Source organism: Typopeltis vanoorti, chromosome 7 (assembly GCF_054136105.1).
Source record: "Typopeltis vanoorti isolate ZY-2024b chromosome 7, IOZ_Tvanoo_1.0, whole genome shotgun sequence".
Lineage (NCBI taxonomy): Eukaryota > Metazoa > Arthropoda > Arachnida > Uropygi > Thelyphonidae > Typopeltis > Typopeltis vanoorti.
The window spans coordinates 75,845,679-75,863,510 of NC_143555.1; the positions used below are offsets into that span (position 1 = coordinate 75,845,679).

At 35.9% G+C, this 17,832-nt stretch overlaps 1 protein-coding gene across 3 annotated transcripts in view; it reads right to left on the reverse strand.

Annotated features, from left to right (window-relative positions):
• Positions 1–17,832, reverse strand: part of LOC150104791 (phosphatidylinositol 3,4,5-trisphosphate 3-phosphatase TPTE2-like) — a 332,531-nt gene that overhangs the window by 247,335 nt on the left and 67,364 nt on the right. For all 3 annotated transcript variants that reach the window (XM_090395969.1, XM_090395968.1, XM_090395967.1), the window contains exon 4: positions 3,929–4,090. In XM_090395969.1, coding sequence (XP_090252095.1) covers positions 3,929–4,090 — 162 coding nt within the window. The remainder of the gene's footprint in view (positions 1–3,928; positions 4,091–17,832) is intronic.

Sequence of the window (17,832 nt, forward strand, 5' to 3'; positions counted from 1 at the left end):
TAAAAAATAAATTCTACAATGGATAAAGCAGGGCCAAGCAGGAAACGCAAACTACAGGATGAAAAACAGCAGTTTCAGGATAGCTGTACCAAAAAATATGGTTTTGTGCAGTCATTTAATAATATCGTGTGCTTGATTTGCAAAAGCGCTGTAGCCATACCAAAAGAATACAATATAAGGAGATACTATGAAAGTCTGCATTCTACATTTTCAAATCTACCCAAAGAACTACGTAAACAAAAGATTTCATTTTTGAAACGAGAATTGACAGGTCAGCAAGTGATGTTTACAAAACCTATTCAAGATTCGGAAAACGCAACAGAAATAAGTTTTGAAATATCTCGCCTTATAGCAAAAAAGTGCCGACCATTTACAGACAGAGATTTTGTTAACGATTGCCTTGAGATAGCTGCTAAAAAAAATTTGTTCTGAATCAGCCAAAAAGTTGAGAAAATTCAGTTAAACAGGATGACTGTGCAAAGAATTTAATAAAATTAAATTAAACAAAATTACTGTAATGTCGGAAAATGTAAAGGACCAATTAATATCTTATTCAAAGAAATTTGTCTATTTTTCATTAGCTATTGATGAATCAACTGACATTACTTCCAAAGCCCAGTTATTAATATTTTCACGTGGAATAATGCAAGAGTTTGAGGTAAGTTAGGAGCTGATTGGAATGAGTTCATTGTCAGATCAAACAAAAGGTAATGACATGTTCACTGGGCTTTTGGAACAGTGTTCCAAAATTGATTTAGATCTGATAAAATTATTAGGTATCACGACAGACGGAGCTTCTTCCAAGATAGGAGCTAATTCTGGATTGGTAACATTATTGAAACAGCATTTGGGATGGCACGATGATGAGTTGATACAATTCCACTGTATAATCCACCAGGAGAGCTTGTGCCCAAAGAAACTTGGATTTGAACATGTCATGAAAATTGTGGTTTCAACGATTAATTTTATAAAATCCCGTGGTCTTAATCACCGACAATTTAAAAAGTTTCTTGAAGACATTGAAAGTGAATATGGTGACTTAATTTTTTACACAGAAGTGAGGTGGCTAAGTCGTGGACAAACATTGGAGCGGTTCCTAAATTTAATTAATGAAATTGAAATCTTCATGACTGAAAAAAACAAAAACATCCCTGCCATAAAAAATCCGAATTGGTTATGCAACTTAGCCTTTCTGGTTGACATTACTAATCATTTAAATACATTAAATATGCAAGTTCAGGGCAAAGATCATTGGTTACTCAACTTTACGGCCACATTTTGTCTTTTCAGTGCAAGTTAAATCTATTTCAAATCCAACTGAAGTCAGGGAATTACATCCATTTTCCTAATTATAAGAACGTTTCTGAAAAGCTCAATGTCAACTTCAAAACTATGTATGTTGAAAAGATTGATAACTTGATATCAGCCTTCAAGGATCGGTTTTCTGATTTTAAAAAAGTGAAACCGTTGCTAGATTTATTTAGCAATCCTTTTGCCATTTTGCCCGAAAATGCACCCAAATCAGCACAGCTTGAACTCATCGAGATTCAAAATGATGAGAGCCTGCGAAATAAATTTAACGAAGGCAATTTATTAAACTTCTATCGTTGTGTCGATAAAAACAATTATAAATGGTTGCTAGATAATGTATTAAAATGTGCAAGTCTCTTTCGCTCAACATATATTTGTGAACAAACTTTTTCAGTCATGAATATTAGCAAATCAAAAAATAGGAACCGCTTGACTGATGAAAATTTAGAATCAATTTTGCGGTTGGCTACTGCAAAACTTGAACCAAATATCAAAACAATTGTCAAATCAATGCAATATCATGCATCAAATTAAATTCATTTACTTTTTATTACCTTTTTTGTAACAATTATGATAGGTATAAATAAAATAAACAATATATGGTAGATAACTTTCAAGTTTTTTTTTGGCGGCCTTCCATTAAGTAACAGTGGAACTACGTGGCCCTCAGTCTTAACAAGTTTTTGCATCCCTGGTATAAAGCATCAGGATAGGGATGGGCCTAAGGGGCCTTTGCAATTTATGTAGAATGATGCCAGGAACATTCAGAACAAGCAGGAGGAATTTCTGGCATTGGTTGGCACATCCTGGTCAAAGGTTATTGGCATTAGTGAGACATGGCATACAGTTAGTGGGATAGAATATGAAGGGCATGAATACCATGTCCAGGGAGGATCGAGAGAAAAGAATGGGGAGATGAGTGTTACTGATGATAGCCAATGAAATGCAACCAAAGAGAGGGGAAGTTCAACTGCAGGACAGTGAAAACAGCACATTTGAGGCTATCTGGTGTGAGATTGAGGCCAACAGAACAAAATATACAGTTGGATGCTGCTATAGACCAGAGAATGGAAAAGATGGAGATAGTATGCATCGGCAAATAAGACTCAATGAATGGAGAACAGGTAATTATTATGGGAGGATTTCAACTACAGTAATATAGATTGAAAGGAGGAGAGGACACATGGAAGGAAATGGATTTATGCAGTTACTAAGGGATAATTAACTGACAGCATGTAATATACATAATTACCTGAGGGCATGTAATGGAATATACTAGGGGTTCAAGAGTGCTCAATCTAATAACTGCATCTAAGAATTTGTCTATAACAAATATGACCACGCTGCCACCGATTAGTGAGAGTGATCATATGATCTTGATGTGGGAGGTGACTAAACAGATGGAATTTTCAGTTAAGATGGGATATCTGTGGAATTCTTCTTGAGGGAGGTTATGACAGACTAACATACCTAGAGTTAGGAGAGTAAATCAAGTGGGAGTTAAATGGATGAATAACAACATCAAGCTGGAGCTGCAAAAAAAAAAAAAAAAAAAAAAAAAAAAAAAAAAAAAAAAAAGAGAAACAATTGTGGAGGGAATTCAAGGAGAAAGGTTACCTGCAGGCACTGAAACAGCACAAGGCAAAGGCCAGAAGGGTAATCAGTGTGGTAAGAAAGGCAAAATGAGATTTTGAAGGAAGTTAGCAATGCAAGCTAAAGGGAATCCCAAACAATTCTTTCGATACACTGCAAGTAAAAGAAAAATGTATACGGCAAAATGATTTTTAAGTAATGATGATGGTAGGGAGGTAACTGAATCAGCTGAAATAGTAGAATTACTAAGGGAACACTTTGCAAGAGTATCCAGGTGGTGATACTGCAGGAATGAGGGAACCAATGGCTTATATGGGAAACTAAGGTAAATGAAATGGTGGTGAATAGCATATTACAGAACCTTAATGTGAATACATCTGTGGGATTGGATGGTATACCAGCTCGAGTCTTATGCGAAGTGGCAAAGGAATTGTCAGTGCCCTTGACCATATTGTTTAATTTAAGTCTCAGCTCTGGATTAGTCCCGAGGGGAGTATAAAGAGGGGAAAATAGTTCCCCTCTTTATAGGGGGGGATATAAAGAGGAAAAAATTGCATAAAGGAGGCTCCAGGACCGCTGTTGCAAATTAATGACTGATCAGGAGTCGTCGTCAAGGTATTGGAAAAGTTGGTCAAGAGCAAAATACAGGAATGGAAATGGGATACTGTACAAGGGGCAGCACACAAAGCTGCTAGTAGTGAAACATCTCAATGGAGGCAATTTTGAACACTTGCCTTAGGTATTCAAAATGATTGTTTCTTTTGTCATTTATTATATCAAGGAATTCATGCTTATTTCTTGACATTTTGCCATCCATCTGCAATACTTTCATACTGTCACTACAAAGGACTAAATATTAAAAACTAAAATTTGAGATTTCTGGACCTATGTTTATTGGAACCTTTTCATTAAGTTCTGCAGTGTACTTATGTCTTTATGCCAGGGGTATGAAATGACCCTGTATAAGACAGGCAATTCAATGTAAAATTATCATCTAAAACACAAATGCATACTTTTATATTACCCTTTAGCAAATATCCTAAACAGTACTTCTACCACAAAATAGCATATGAAAGCTAGAGCTGTAAATTCATACGCCACTCTTTCGTCCTCTGGTTTATCAGGAGTTGCAAGATCAGCTATTAATATACAGATATCTATGATTACTAATGCCAAACTGAAGATTCTGAAAAGTATAAAAATAAACTAAATAAATAAAAAAAAAATCAATAAAATCATAATCATAAAAAATAATAATCAATAAAAAACTATTAATTTAAATAAAAACATGGGCATTGTGAAGCAAAGTTAGGGTATCGATTAAAAACTGACTGACGACTACTGAACAGATACGAGTTCTGACAAAAACCAGAATGAACCAATGATCAATCAGAGAATCGTATTAAAAGTGAAATAATAGAAACTAGGCACTGCAAAATAACTAATAAGGTTCTATAGTCACTTACAAATGGAACAAGAAAGGTTTGCAAAACAGGCAATGGCATGAGAAAGACCAAGATCTGGGCATATTGATTGTTTTCCCATGCACTGCAAAATCTGTGAACTGAGACCTGACAAATAAGATTAATGTGAAAGATAAATGTTCATATGAAGCTAGTAAACAGCTTGTTATCAAAGCTGTAAACATTAAGTACTTATGTACTATCACAGTATTCTACATGCATCCCTTGAGGATATATATTAGGAAATAACATTCGGTGAGCTTGTTATACTCTACCTTTGTTCTTAATCCAACCTTTTACGTTGATAGTCTGTGGAGAGTAACATAATATTTATAATTTTATTTGTTGGTTAGCGTGTTTCAGATTCGTACATATGATGGTGCAGTGACTTCAAAGATCATAATGTGAATTTCAAAGAATGAAGTCCAAATATAAAAAATAAAATATTTACTGTAAATAAATAAACAAATATGTACAATAAGTACAATTCAGTATATTTAGTATGTAAAAATCTCACAAATGCTTCTGTTTTTTTTTTTTACAGTTGTATATATACTGAGTGAAAAATTCCTTAATAAAGAATACATTTTGTTATATGATAAAGTAATAATTAAAAATATATGTTTGCATTTACTAATGCAATTGTATTACTGGAGCTGCAATATAGTTAAAGTGGTGGTGATATTAAAGAAGACTTAAATATAGTTATAAGTAGTAAAATTGTTTACCATATGTTGTAATTCTTAGGAATTCACAAGGAAGCAATACTGTATTATTGTACATACCATATTACTGTATGTTTAGTTTAGAGCAGTCTTCGTATGTCACACTATTACTGTAAGCATGAGCACTGCAGCAATGGTAGCCATTTTGTCACTTGAGTTTTGCTTTCAATCTTGGTAACGGGCATGCATTAGTTTTTTTTTAAAAAGCTGTTGCTGGGTAATGAGAACACTAGTAAGCAAAGAGTAGACAAGAAAGAGAAGAAGAGCCGGAAAGATCTAATAAACTATCAAATTTAGCTCTAATCTCAGAAAAGATTTTATATGCATCTTTAATTATTCTCCAAGGATACAGAACTATGAAATTAATAACTGAAGGACAGTAAAATGTATATATGTTCCAAGGAGCAAGATGGAATCTGCAGTATAGTATTTTTATGGAAATACATTTGGAACTGCTTAAATTAATGTATTCCTATTGTTTGAGTGATAATTCTTCATGCCTACATCAGTAAATTGAAAGAAACATGTTTAAGGAAACTTCCTTACTGAAAGAAGATATACACAAGTATATTAGTTAAGTGAGGCCTTTTAGCTTTGATTGTAGTATTCTAAGGAATTTGAGACAGCAGAATGAACGAATGAGCAAAAACAGAAAAATAAATGCATCAAAGGAAATTTTCATATGGCCAAGTGAAACTACAGAACTTCCAGCTGAATGCTATGTTCATTTTGTTTTGTGAAGTATTTGATGTTATTTCATCAGAACTGAATTTAACTGTGGAAGTCAGAAAGTGAAAGAATTTTCTTTGAAAATGGAGTAATTCTAGAATGGACATTTAATTATTTGTATGTATTAAGAAATTAGAAATTTACTTTTAATTCTATAATTCTATAATATTTTAATTTAATACTTCACTATATCTCCCTAAGGAGATATAGTGAAGTACTAAATTTTGTATCTGTGTGTATATTGGGAGATGGTGCTAGCACTGTCCTTAATAGTGGCTGCTGTACACGTGTTTTGCTCAGATAAGTCATTCTTTTTTAGTAGATATGATATTGCAATATATCATTGGTAGTATTTTATTTTTGACTGTGTTAAGTGATGTTTAGTCAACTACACTGCTCAAAACAATTAGGGAATATTTTGGTTTCTGTCAGATAATTATAAATTTCTACAAATAATTATAACTATTGGGTACTTCATACATGAATAAATATTTCTTATGTCTTTTAAGGTTACATGGTGATCAGCATTCATATTTATGAATTTAGGGACACAAAACACACATGTTGAAATGATTATTTTACTTATTAATAAAATAACAATTGACATTTCGACCCCTTTATTGAGGTCATCAGCAGAAAAATACATGTATATATGAAAACAAGCTACATGCTCTTGCACTCTACAAAGGTAAATTGAATCTACACTGTTAATTGATCTTTTTAATTAGCCTGACCTCTAGTGAAAAAAAAAACCTGCTAAAGTCCTCCTGTACTAAGCTTTTCTTGAGGTCTTGTACAGTTCAGTTGCTATACTAAGATTTTCTTCTGGGCTTGTACAGTTCAGATTGCTATCGAATGTTTTTTTTTTTTTTTTTTTTTAAAAAAAAAAAACGCTTCAAGTCTTCTTGTATCGAGATTTTTCTTTGGCTTGTTCTGGTTGCAAATGGGCCCTCCACATTCTTGGAATGGTTAGACTATTTTGGATTCTGTTCAGATTAGGATTGTGTTTGAGCATTTCACATGCTTCTTTAAATTTCATCTCGAACCAGGTTTTAGTGCAGTGTAGGGACTTGGTACCTTTCCAATCAATTCTGTGGTATGTCTGGAGTGAGTGATCTGAAAGGCTGGTTTTTCTAAAATGGAAGTATTTAATGTGTCATTTGTGTTTGTCCTTCCTAATTGGGATGATTCACCCTGTTTCCCATATGTATGGTAGGTTATATGTGCATTGTATTTTGTAAACCCCCTGGGTGGGCTAGGGTTTCTAAGAATGTGCAGGACTTATTTGCAACCATTATAGCAACCAGAACAAGCCAAAGAAAAAACTCAATACAAGAAGACTTGAAGGTTTTTTTTTTTTTTTAACGTTCAATGGCAACCTGAACTGTACAAGTCCAGAAGAAAATCTTAGTATAGCAACTGAACTGTACAAGACCTGAAGAAAAGCTTAGTATGGGAGGACTTCAGCAGGGTTTATCATTGTTTATTTTACCACTAGAGATCAGGCTAAGTAAAAGATCAATTAACAGTGTAGATTCAATTTACCTTTGTAGATTGCAAGAGCATGTAGTGTAAAAAGTCGATTGTAACTTAAATATTCCAAAACACATAACATCAATTTTTTACTTAGGTCAAGTCCCATAAGAATGTTGTAAAATTAAACCTTGTTTGTCTCTGTATATTTTGTACTAGATGTTTTTGTAAATAGCCCTTTCGAAATTAACTGTATATACTCCTTTAATAAGAATATGTTAGAGTGTTAAAAACAAAGGCAATGTTTTTGCCACAGGAGCTGTATGTAATAGATCTATATGGCAGCATAAGAAAGGTTATTGATAAACTTTGTGTGTATGAGAAAGGCTGACAAGCTCTGCACATAAGTCAGTCAGAAAGGTTCAAAAAAATTTTCCGATGGACGGCAAATTACAATCAACAGAAAGCTCGGAAGAGAACAAAGAGCTGACCGAACTTGAAACTTAAGATGAAAGAATCATGCCGAATTCTTCGGGGGTTACAAACTTCATGCAAGGTCTCAGAGAAGGCATAATAAAAAGGGACAGAGCCAAGCATAGAGAGGCTGCCCAGTTCCAGACGTCACCAGAGAGACAGAGCTTCCCGCTTCTAGCAGTTGCAGAGACAGAGCTTCTAGGCTGCAGACAGGGCTTCAAATTGCTGAAAGTAGAAGTTCCAATCGCTGGAGAAAAGTTTCCAGTCCAGAGAGAGGGATCCTGGTGAGACAGTTGGTGGCAATTCGAGTTAGTGGAAGTGGCAATTCGAGCTATTTCGAGATGGCAGACAAAAGAGGCAGTCCAGGCATTTTCGGCAAGCCCAAGCAGAGGAGAAAAGGCTATGCAAATTACCCTAAGCAGCTTCGCTTGGAAGTTTTTCTTTTCGCCATGGGAGAACAACATTTTGCCGGAGCTTATGAGTACCACAGGTTGCTGTTTACAGCCTGCTATTTTTCCGATGAGATACAATACTACCGAAGCCAAATTTCCTGAGGAAGCTCAAGATCTAAGATGAAAGAATTGCCATAGAACTTTTAGTGAAAGACTTTTGACTGAATGTGCAACACAGAGCCTTTGTAAGTTATATACTTTTATATAATTCCTCTTATAGTGTGTATTAGGACCTTTAAGATATTTGTTTAATAGTGATAAGTGTCCTTAAGAGAGTCAATTGGCATGTTGGAAATTGATATCAAATTTGTAAAAATAACTCTAACCTCTTTGCAAGTAAACTAGGAGTTTAATAAGCTTAATTTGTAAGCAGAGTTAATAGGTTTTTGAGTTAAAGAGATTAATTAATGTTGAAGTAAAAAGGTTCTAATTCATGCTAAAGAATTTTTATAGATGGATAGAGAAAGCAATCTCCCTAATGTTTAAATGTGCATATATTTCATAGTAATGTAAATATAATGTGTTTTGATTTTTTTTTGTTTAAAAGAGTGCTGCCTGATTGTTTATTTAAAACTGCACTGTTTCCAAATAAATCAGACTTGTGAGTGGGAAACTAAGTAAGTTAGCCAAAGAGTAAAGTTAAGTAAAAGACCATGACTGTTTGTGTAAAGTTTTATTGAAGAAAACTGTGTTAGAGAAAGAGAGAGAAATCTACCGGCCGTATTATTGAGTTATTGCTAATTAAAGATATTAGTGGCACAGTGTCATTTAAATAAATTTTCTAGTATCTTAGGCATAAGACTCTTAGTGCAAAGGTAGATAAACATAGTACGTATTAACATAAACAAGGAAGATTCTGATAGAGAGAAAGCGTGCACAGTTAATTAGAATAAAGTATAAAGATAAATAAATTAGAAAATTAGTGTAGATTGTGTTTATAGGGTATATAGTGTTTTATAATACTTTTATTAATGCAATAATAAATATAGTTTAAAATGGCCAAAAACACCCAAGAAACATAATGCTAAGAAGAACAACGAAGTTGAAAACAAAAAGGCTTTACCTGCTAAGGAGGTTATTGAAAATGAATTAACCTCCAAAGATAACATGGGAATTACAGAAAGTCAAGAGGCATTTAAATGAACAAAGGGAGGAATAGAAAATTAAGCAGCAAAATAAAAAATAAAGCACAGAATCAAGTAAGTCAATGAATAACAAAAATCAGGAAAGTAATGTTCTTTGTAAAAAGAAGGATGTTATTTGGTATGGCAACTATCATAAAATATGCTGTTGATAAGCAGGTGATAAGTTTTCCAGGAGCAAAAAAAAAAATATAACCCAAGCAATCCAAACACAGAAAAGAAAGGGAAAAAAACGAGATCATAATGACTTAACTAGTGATAAGTTCAGTATGAAAGAGGACATGAAAAGGTTGTTGGAAGAGGTGAGAGTGAAGAGTGAGAAAGTGAGTTTATTACCTCAATATGACAAAAATGAATTAAGGGCATGATAGCAAATGATGTGATGCATAGGCTGTGTAGAAGAAATGGATGTGAATTTTTGGATGTGTGTAGTGAGTATGAGGGAGGATTAGATTTGTGTAAGAGGAACAGCCTACACCTGAATGCATTTGGTATCAGGAGTCTTGTGTTACATCATTGATTTTTCTTATAAACTATACTTCTATTATTCCCTTTTATGCCAACTAAGAATGAGATCTCTAATCTATCTCTCTGGGATCGTTTCCTTTTCGAACTCTGACAAAATTTGTTTGTTTAAGCTGCGCCCGTCATAGTTCTAGGACAGAAGAATTCTTACCTCAGAGAAACCTCCCAGAGTTCTAGAGCTATCTAATCTTGTTAAAAGTTTAAAGCATCTGTAGAAATCTTAGCTTGCAGTCATAGCCTTATTACTCTAAAATTCCCTTATCTTCCCCTTATGCATAGGTTCAAGCTTTTATGAGTGGTAAAATTAGTCTCATGCTCAGGCTTACATAGCAAAACATGTTTATTAAGAATCTAATGAGTTTACAAATAGGTTTAAGCATATCAAAAGCATATCACATTATCATTTCTAAATCAACTGACAAACAATGAAAGAATACTCTAATTAATAAACATACAACTCATATCCCTAGGTTAAATAAATACACACTTAGCATAAAATACATGTTCATAATTCCTAACTTCAATTGCCAACATAGGCCCGTCCACATTAATTAGGTCTCACACAAAATCTTAAATTGTCAGACTACCAATCCAATGGAACTAACAAATCACTAAGCACATTAATCACTCAAAAGTTCTCTAAATAATTGTCCATTTTCCTTTTCAACTAAATTCTCGTTCACTCTTTTCCTCTAAAGCTAATTGTTAATTGAATAAGAAATTTCTGTACGTTATCACCGCGACTTAAGATTGCCGTGTCCGTTTCATCCGTCCTTAGATACCTTTTGGCTTCAGCAGGTCACATCCACGTGGAGGTCACGTTGCTCATCATGTATAGCCATTTTCTGCATTCTGCTGGGCAAACGCTTGTCTCACTGGTCACTGTCGTTAGCCTGACCGCTTTCCAGCAGGAACACTCTGCTGTCTCACCTTAGTAAAAACCTTTACTGATGGCCCGAATTGGTGGACACCGTCATCTCGCGTACAGCTCGTCCGATACTAGTCAGTCAGCAACGGGAAAAGGCCTGCCGTCGATCATCATAGAGCTTCCTTCCACTGGTCAGCATAGTAGCTCCGAATGAGAACGGGAAAAAAACCCAGTTGAAACCCATGCGAACCCGCATTTATTCGCTCTCGTCACGCCCTCTTTTAGTTACAGAACTTTCTCATGGCGCCTTCCTATTCGCCCTAACATTGTTACATTTCAACTTCTCCTTGACGACGCTCTTTTCATGGAATGCAATTTCGATTCACTTTCCACGAATGCTTTCACCTCGGGCGTTGCGCTATCATAGGTAACTCGCACATAACCTCTGGACCTTTGTTAGCATTTTGACATACATTTTGCATAGTTTATTTTAAACAACAAAATTTCTATTTAGACAGACAAATTTCTCCTCCTTATTACTTCCTTTAGGGTAATTCAAATATGTTCTCTTTTTACAATTTGTTTTCTTCACTAATAGTACAAGTATTTCTTGGTCAGTACTGTATTCTTGTTAAATCTTGAATGATCCTTTTGATGAAAAGGTCCTCATTCAAGATCTAACACTTGAAAAACTAATAACTGGTATGAGATCTAACACAGACTCAGGAAAACTAAATTATAATGAAATGGTTAGAATATGAGTGTAAGAACGACAATATCATATAACTGTGCTAATGATGGGAATGGGCATTATCATGAAAATGATTATGAGGAGAAAATGATTTCAACTTTGTGTTCATCCAATTTGGATCCATCAAACATGTACAAAGATGTCTACAAGTATAAGGCAGTAGAGAAGAATAGAAATCTCCAAGTTGTCCAACTGTGTCATGCAGACTGCAAACAAGAGTATACAAAAGAGCATGCAGATAGATTATTATGTCTATACATGAATGCTAGGAGAATCAGAAACCAATAGTTTGTTTAAAGAAACAAAGCATTTGTTTGTAAAGAAACAAAGAGTTTGTTGCCTTGATCAATATGTGGGAACATCAGATTGTAGGCATTAGTGAGACCTGGCTATCAGAATCAGGCATGCTAAGTGGTATTGAGTGTAAAGAGAAAAATATTTTTTAGGAAGGATAGACAGGATAGGAGAGGAAGGGACCATGCTGCTAATGATAGATTATTTGAATCCGGTTATTGAGAATTATGATTGTAGTACTAGTAACAGTATATCATGTGGCAGTGAATTTGAAGCCATCTGGTGAGAGGTGGTATCTAACAAAATCAATTACATTGTGTTGTTACAGACCTGGTGGATCGGTTGCTAGTGATAAAGAAATGCATCACCAAGGAGAGGTTGAGGTAGCAGTAAAATCTCATGAGAAGAATACTGAATTTATTGAGCTATTGTGGAGACTTTTTCATGTTGGAAGCTTAATAGATTTTTTTTTACAACACTCAAAAAGAATTAAAATAGAATTTAATACTTCCTATATTTCGTCCTAGTCACTAGGAAATCTACGGGGATTACAAAAACAATTAATGTAACATATACACAAATAACAAACAATACTAAGCCCAACCACATGGGTGACACTAAAGTCCTATCTAGGTAGAGCGCCCTCTAAGGGCAGTAGTAGGTGGCCTGGAATGTAAGGTGGGAACTCTGGTGATGAGTGTTTCCCAAATCTTTGGAAGCTTAATGCAACCGTATTTATTGAGATTTGGTTGGTTTTTGAGAGCTGCTGCTGCTTCTAAGAAAAGTCTCTCTTTCTTGAATTTGCTGTGGTGGAGCATGGTGGTTTTCTTCCATGATACCCTGTGGGTGGTGTCCAAAACATGGTCAGCCAAGCCTGAATGGCCATAGTTGTGTTTGAAACAAGTCTTACATCTTCAAACACAACTATGGCCATTCAGGCTTGGCTGACCATGTCTTGGACACCACCCACAGGGTATCATGGAAGAAAACCACCATGCTCCACCACAGCAAATTCAAGAAAGAGAGACTTTTCTTAGAAGCAGCAGCAGCTCTCAAAAACCAACCAAATCTCAATAAATACGGTTGCATTAAGCTTCCGAACATTTGGGAAACATTCATCACCAGAGTTCCCACCTTACATTCCAGGCCACCTACTACTGCCCTTAGAGGGCGCTCTACCTAGATAGGACTTTAGTGTCACCCACGTGGTTGGGCTTAGTATTGTTTGTTATTTGTGTATATGTTACATTAATTGTTTTTGTAATCCCCGTAGATGTCCTAGTGACTAGGACGAAATATAGGAAGTATTAAATTCTATTTTAATTCTTTTTGAGTGTTGTAAAAAATCCATTAAGCCTCCAACATGATATCCTCACAGCACTTAAGCCTCTACACACGTATTGTGGAGACCACTTACTCAAACAGCATGTGACAAAGAATTTGAAGCCAAAGAGTATTAGATTTGATTATAGAGTAAGACGGTGTTTCAGTTAAAGACAACTATTCTGCTTCCAGTTGGTGACAGTGATCACACAGTACTCACTGAGAAGTGACTAAGTTAATGAATGTTCCATTCAGAAAAGGTTACAAGCTGAACTACAAAGCAGGAAATTTGGCACACCGTTTGGCAGCTCCTATAGGAGGAGATGACCTTGCTAATGCTTCTGCCTTGGTATCTCCACTTGGGCCTGGCTCCCACTGAAGAGAACTCAATAAAGGTCGAAACTAGTCTGGGTAGTGGCCTTTCCCTTAATGCATAACATTATACATATCTGCAAGGAGATGTGTTTTGCATTATGGGAGATACTGAGATAGGAATGTTGGTAGCTTGCTCCACCTTTGCAACGAGTTTCCCAGTGTTGTACCACCTTATCCCAGTCCTGAAGATACTTTCAGGCGCAAACTTTGTTTGCTCACACTTCGATCAAGGATTAAACTAAATTTATTATAGTCTAACCAAATGAAAAATCAACTTTTAACATCTTTCTCTAAATCCAGAGTAATTTAATAAAAAGGTGGCACACCGTTTGGCAGCTCCATTAGGAGGAGATGACCTTGCTAATGCTTTTGCCTTGGTATCTCCACTTGGGTCTGGCTCCCACTGAAGAGACCTCAATAAAGGTCGAAACTAGTCTGGGTAGTGGTCCTTCCCTTAATGCATAACATTATACATATCTGCAAGGAGATGTGTTTTGCATTATGGGAGATACTAAGATAGGAGTGTTGGTAGCTTGCTCCACCCTTTGTAAAGAGTTGCCCGGTGTTGTACCACTTTACCCCAGTCCTGAAGATACTTTCAGGCGCAAACTTTGTTTGCACACACTTGGATCAAGGATTAAACTAAATTTATTATAGTCTAACCAAATGAAAAATCAACTTTTAACATCTTTCTCTAAATCCAGAGTAATTTAATAAAAAGGTGGCACACCGTTTGGCAGCTCCATTAGGAGGAGATGACCTTGCTAATGCTTTTGCCTTGGTATCTCCACTTGGGTCTGGCTCCCACTGAAGAGACCTCAATAAAGGTCGAAACTAGTCTGGGTAGTGGTCCTTCCCTTAATGCATAACATTATACATATCTGCAAGGAGATGTGTTTTGCATTATGGGAGATACTAAGATAGGAGTGTTGGTAGCTTGCTCCACCCTTTGTAAAGAGTTGCCCGGTGTTGTACCACTTTACCCCAGTCCTGAAGATACTTTCAGGCGCAAACTTTGTTTGCACACACTTGGATCAAGGATTAAACTAAATTTATTATAGTCTAACCAAGTGAAAAATAAACTTTTAACAATTTAGAGGATAATTGCAATGCTGAAACAAACCTTGACATGCAAAAACAGGGAAATCATTTTGCCTCTTTACAAGGTCTTAATAAGACCTCACCTGGACTATTTCACACAAGTACAGTTTCATAGTGATTCTGATACAGTGGAGAGTGCAAAGGAGTGTTAAAAATTATATCTGGGCTGCAAAATACTGATTATGAAAAAAAAAAAAAAAAAGATTGAGAATTGACAGATACCAGCAACAAAAAAGAGAGAGAGAGAGAAAGAAGGGTAATATAATTAAGACAAAGGTCTGAAAGGGTCATACAGGATATCAGCAGATGGAACCATTGGATGTGTTGAAGTAGTGTGAATGAATTTAAGAACCGGTATGACAGCTAATGCAGAAGCATGTAGCCTCCCTCAATGAGTCCCTGACTCACTGGAGGCCTCTCTTAATAATAATTATTATATAGTAGGATGTGTATTTCTTGAATATTTATCCAAATAAAATACACAAATACCCCACTGTAATGTACATTTTTTACTAAATAATTTAAGGAAATTACAACATCAACTAGGAAATACATTAAAATAAATTTTACTATACTTCAATATTTCGGCAACGTCACATTGCCATTTTCAAGAAACTTAAGAACAAGACATGTGCACGCAGGCACAACAAACAGTAAGGAAGGAAGAAGCAGGAAGCTATTATTTCTCCTAAAGTCCTGATGGTGCCCCTAGCGGGCAATGTTGGTATTCTTGGGCGATTGGGCTGAAGGTCTTCTGATGTAGGTTTCCCAAATTTGAGGCCGTCTCATGCAGCCAAATTTGTTGAGGTTTGGATTGTTTCTTAGGGCTGAGGCCAATTCCATGAAAAGCCTTTCATATTTGTATTTACTACAGTGTATTATCGTGGCTTTCTTCCACCGTATTCTATGGCAGGTATCCAGCGCATGGTCAGTAAGACCAGAGTGGCTGTATTGGTGAAACCAGATGTAGTCCTTGTGTTCTGAAATTCTGATATTAGGAAGGCGAGATGATTCAGTTGTCTTGATAGCTTTAACTTCATTTAACCGTAATGGCATGCTTTACATGCGATATCATCTCATGGATTATCGTAATTCTCGTGGAATTATTTAATAAAAAATGCATAACCAACGTCTAAGCCTTTCCGCGAGAATTGTAATGTACATTGTACTGTAAAATACTGATAATGTAAAAGTGACAAAGAATTCATTCAAATTATTCAGAGCATAAATCACTGAGACTACTTACCATTGTAAGAGTAACATCGAAGCAGAGAAATTCGAAAACTAATTTTTTAGCGCAAAGAAGATTTTTAATGTATGGCACAAGAAAATATTGAAGAAAGTGTAAATAACTTTTTAGTAAAGTTATTTACCACCAGACAATGACATATGTTGATAGCAACATCAGCAAACAGAGGAATGAGAAACTCATGTGACCAATGTAATCCATATGACATCATGCAGCATCTGTTTTGACTAGCAAATTACAAAATAACAGAAGAGAAGAGATAACATAGAAAGAAGTGGCAGAAAATTTTAAATTATGGAATAATATGCAGAAAGAGAAATGCCCCAGTCGAGCATGAAGAGATCACATCGAATGAGGAGTATCAGCAGAACTAGCTGTAGATCCAGAAAGGAGCTGTTGTGTTTGTATACAAATGCTAGAAATATAATAAACAAGGCAGATGAAATGGTTATGCTGATTGCGTCTGTTCACCCAAAGATTGTTGGAAGAGGACGACATCCTGACAGGAATAGAGATGGAAGGGTATGATGTGTTTAGTGAGGGGTAAAATGGGAGGGAAGGGGAGTGCCACTGACGATAGAGAAAGAGTTATGTCCATACAAAGTACAGATTCAAGAGGGGAGAAATAGCGCCAGTGGTTTTGAGGCAGTATGGTGTGAGATTAGAGGTGAATGGAATTAAATACTTAGTTGGATGTTAAGTTTAAGGGAGATGGTAAATCCTGTATTATTCTACAGCCAGGTACGAAACTTGGATCGAAATCCTAGAGTTTCATGCCGAAAAAACTATTGGCAAGCCCAAGTGTAAGTAATCGCTCAGGTAGTACAACACCAGGGAAACTCAGAGCAAAGGTGGAGCAAGCTCTGTCACTACGCAGCTCCTAGGAGATGTATTACTGTTTTACATTATGAGAAGAGGTCACTACCCAGACCAGTTTCAACCCTTTTTAAGGACTCATCAGTGAGTAGGTAGACCTGGAATATCAAGGTTTCAAGTGAAGGTTTGAAACCGGTCTGGGTAGTGACCTGTTCTCATAATGTAAAACAGTAATAACAAATAACAAAAACAGTAAAACGCAGCTCCTAGGAGCTGCATTTTACATTATGAGAGAATATTAAGGATAGTACCAGAGCTTGCTCCACCTTTGCTCCGAGTGCCTCAGGGGTCTGTTTTGGGGCCATTACTGTTTAACTTGTATATTAACGATATAGGTGAAGATTTAGATGGAGATATTCGATTGTTTGTAGATGATGCAAAGTTGGGACAAATCATGAAGAGTAGTGAATATGTTGTGGCCTTACAAAAAGACTTGAATAAATTGAGTGATTGGGCAGCACGGAAATGCGAGTTCAATGTTGCAAAATGTAAGGTTTTAAAATTTTGTAAACAAAGATGGGATGCAGAATTTGTGTTTAGTGAGGGTATATTGTCGGAGGTGGAGGAAATAAGAGATCTGGGAGGTGATAGCGGATAAGGATCTGAAATTTAGGAGACACATAGCCAAAATTGCGGAGACAACACAAAGGCTTCTGGGAATGATGCAGAGAACACTGACTTGTAGAAGTTGGGAGATTCTTGTTCTGTTGTATAAGGCTTTGATTAGGCCACACATGGACTATGCCCAGATTTGGTCACCTGGTTTTCAGAAGGACAAAGAGATGTTGGAAAGAGTCCAAAGGCAACTGACTAAGGTAGTTTCTAACCTCTAATGTCAAGTATGAGGAAAGATTGAGAAGATGTAATTTGCAGAGTCCGATGGAAGGAGAAATAGGGGAGATATGACAGACCTACAGGTTTGTAAGGGTTTGTTATAGGATCAATGCTGGTGAAGTTCTACAGAAAATAGTGGGAGATCAGGGGAGAACCAGAGGTCATCCCTGGAAACTGTATAAAGAGGTGCGAGTAGGGAAGTGAGAAGCAGGTTTTTTTCGTGCAGAGTTGTAAATGATTGGAATGCCTTGCCTGAAAGTGTGGTGTCTGCAAG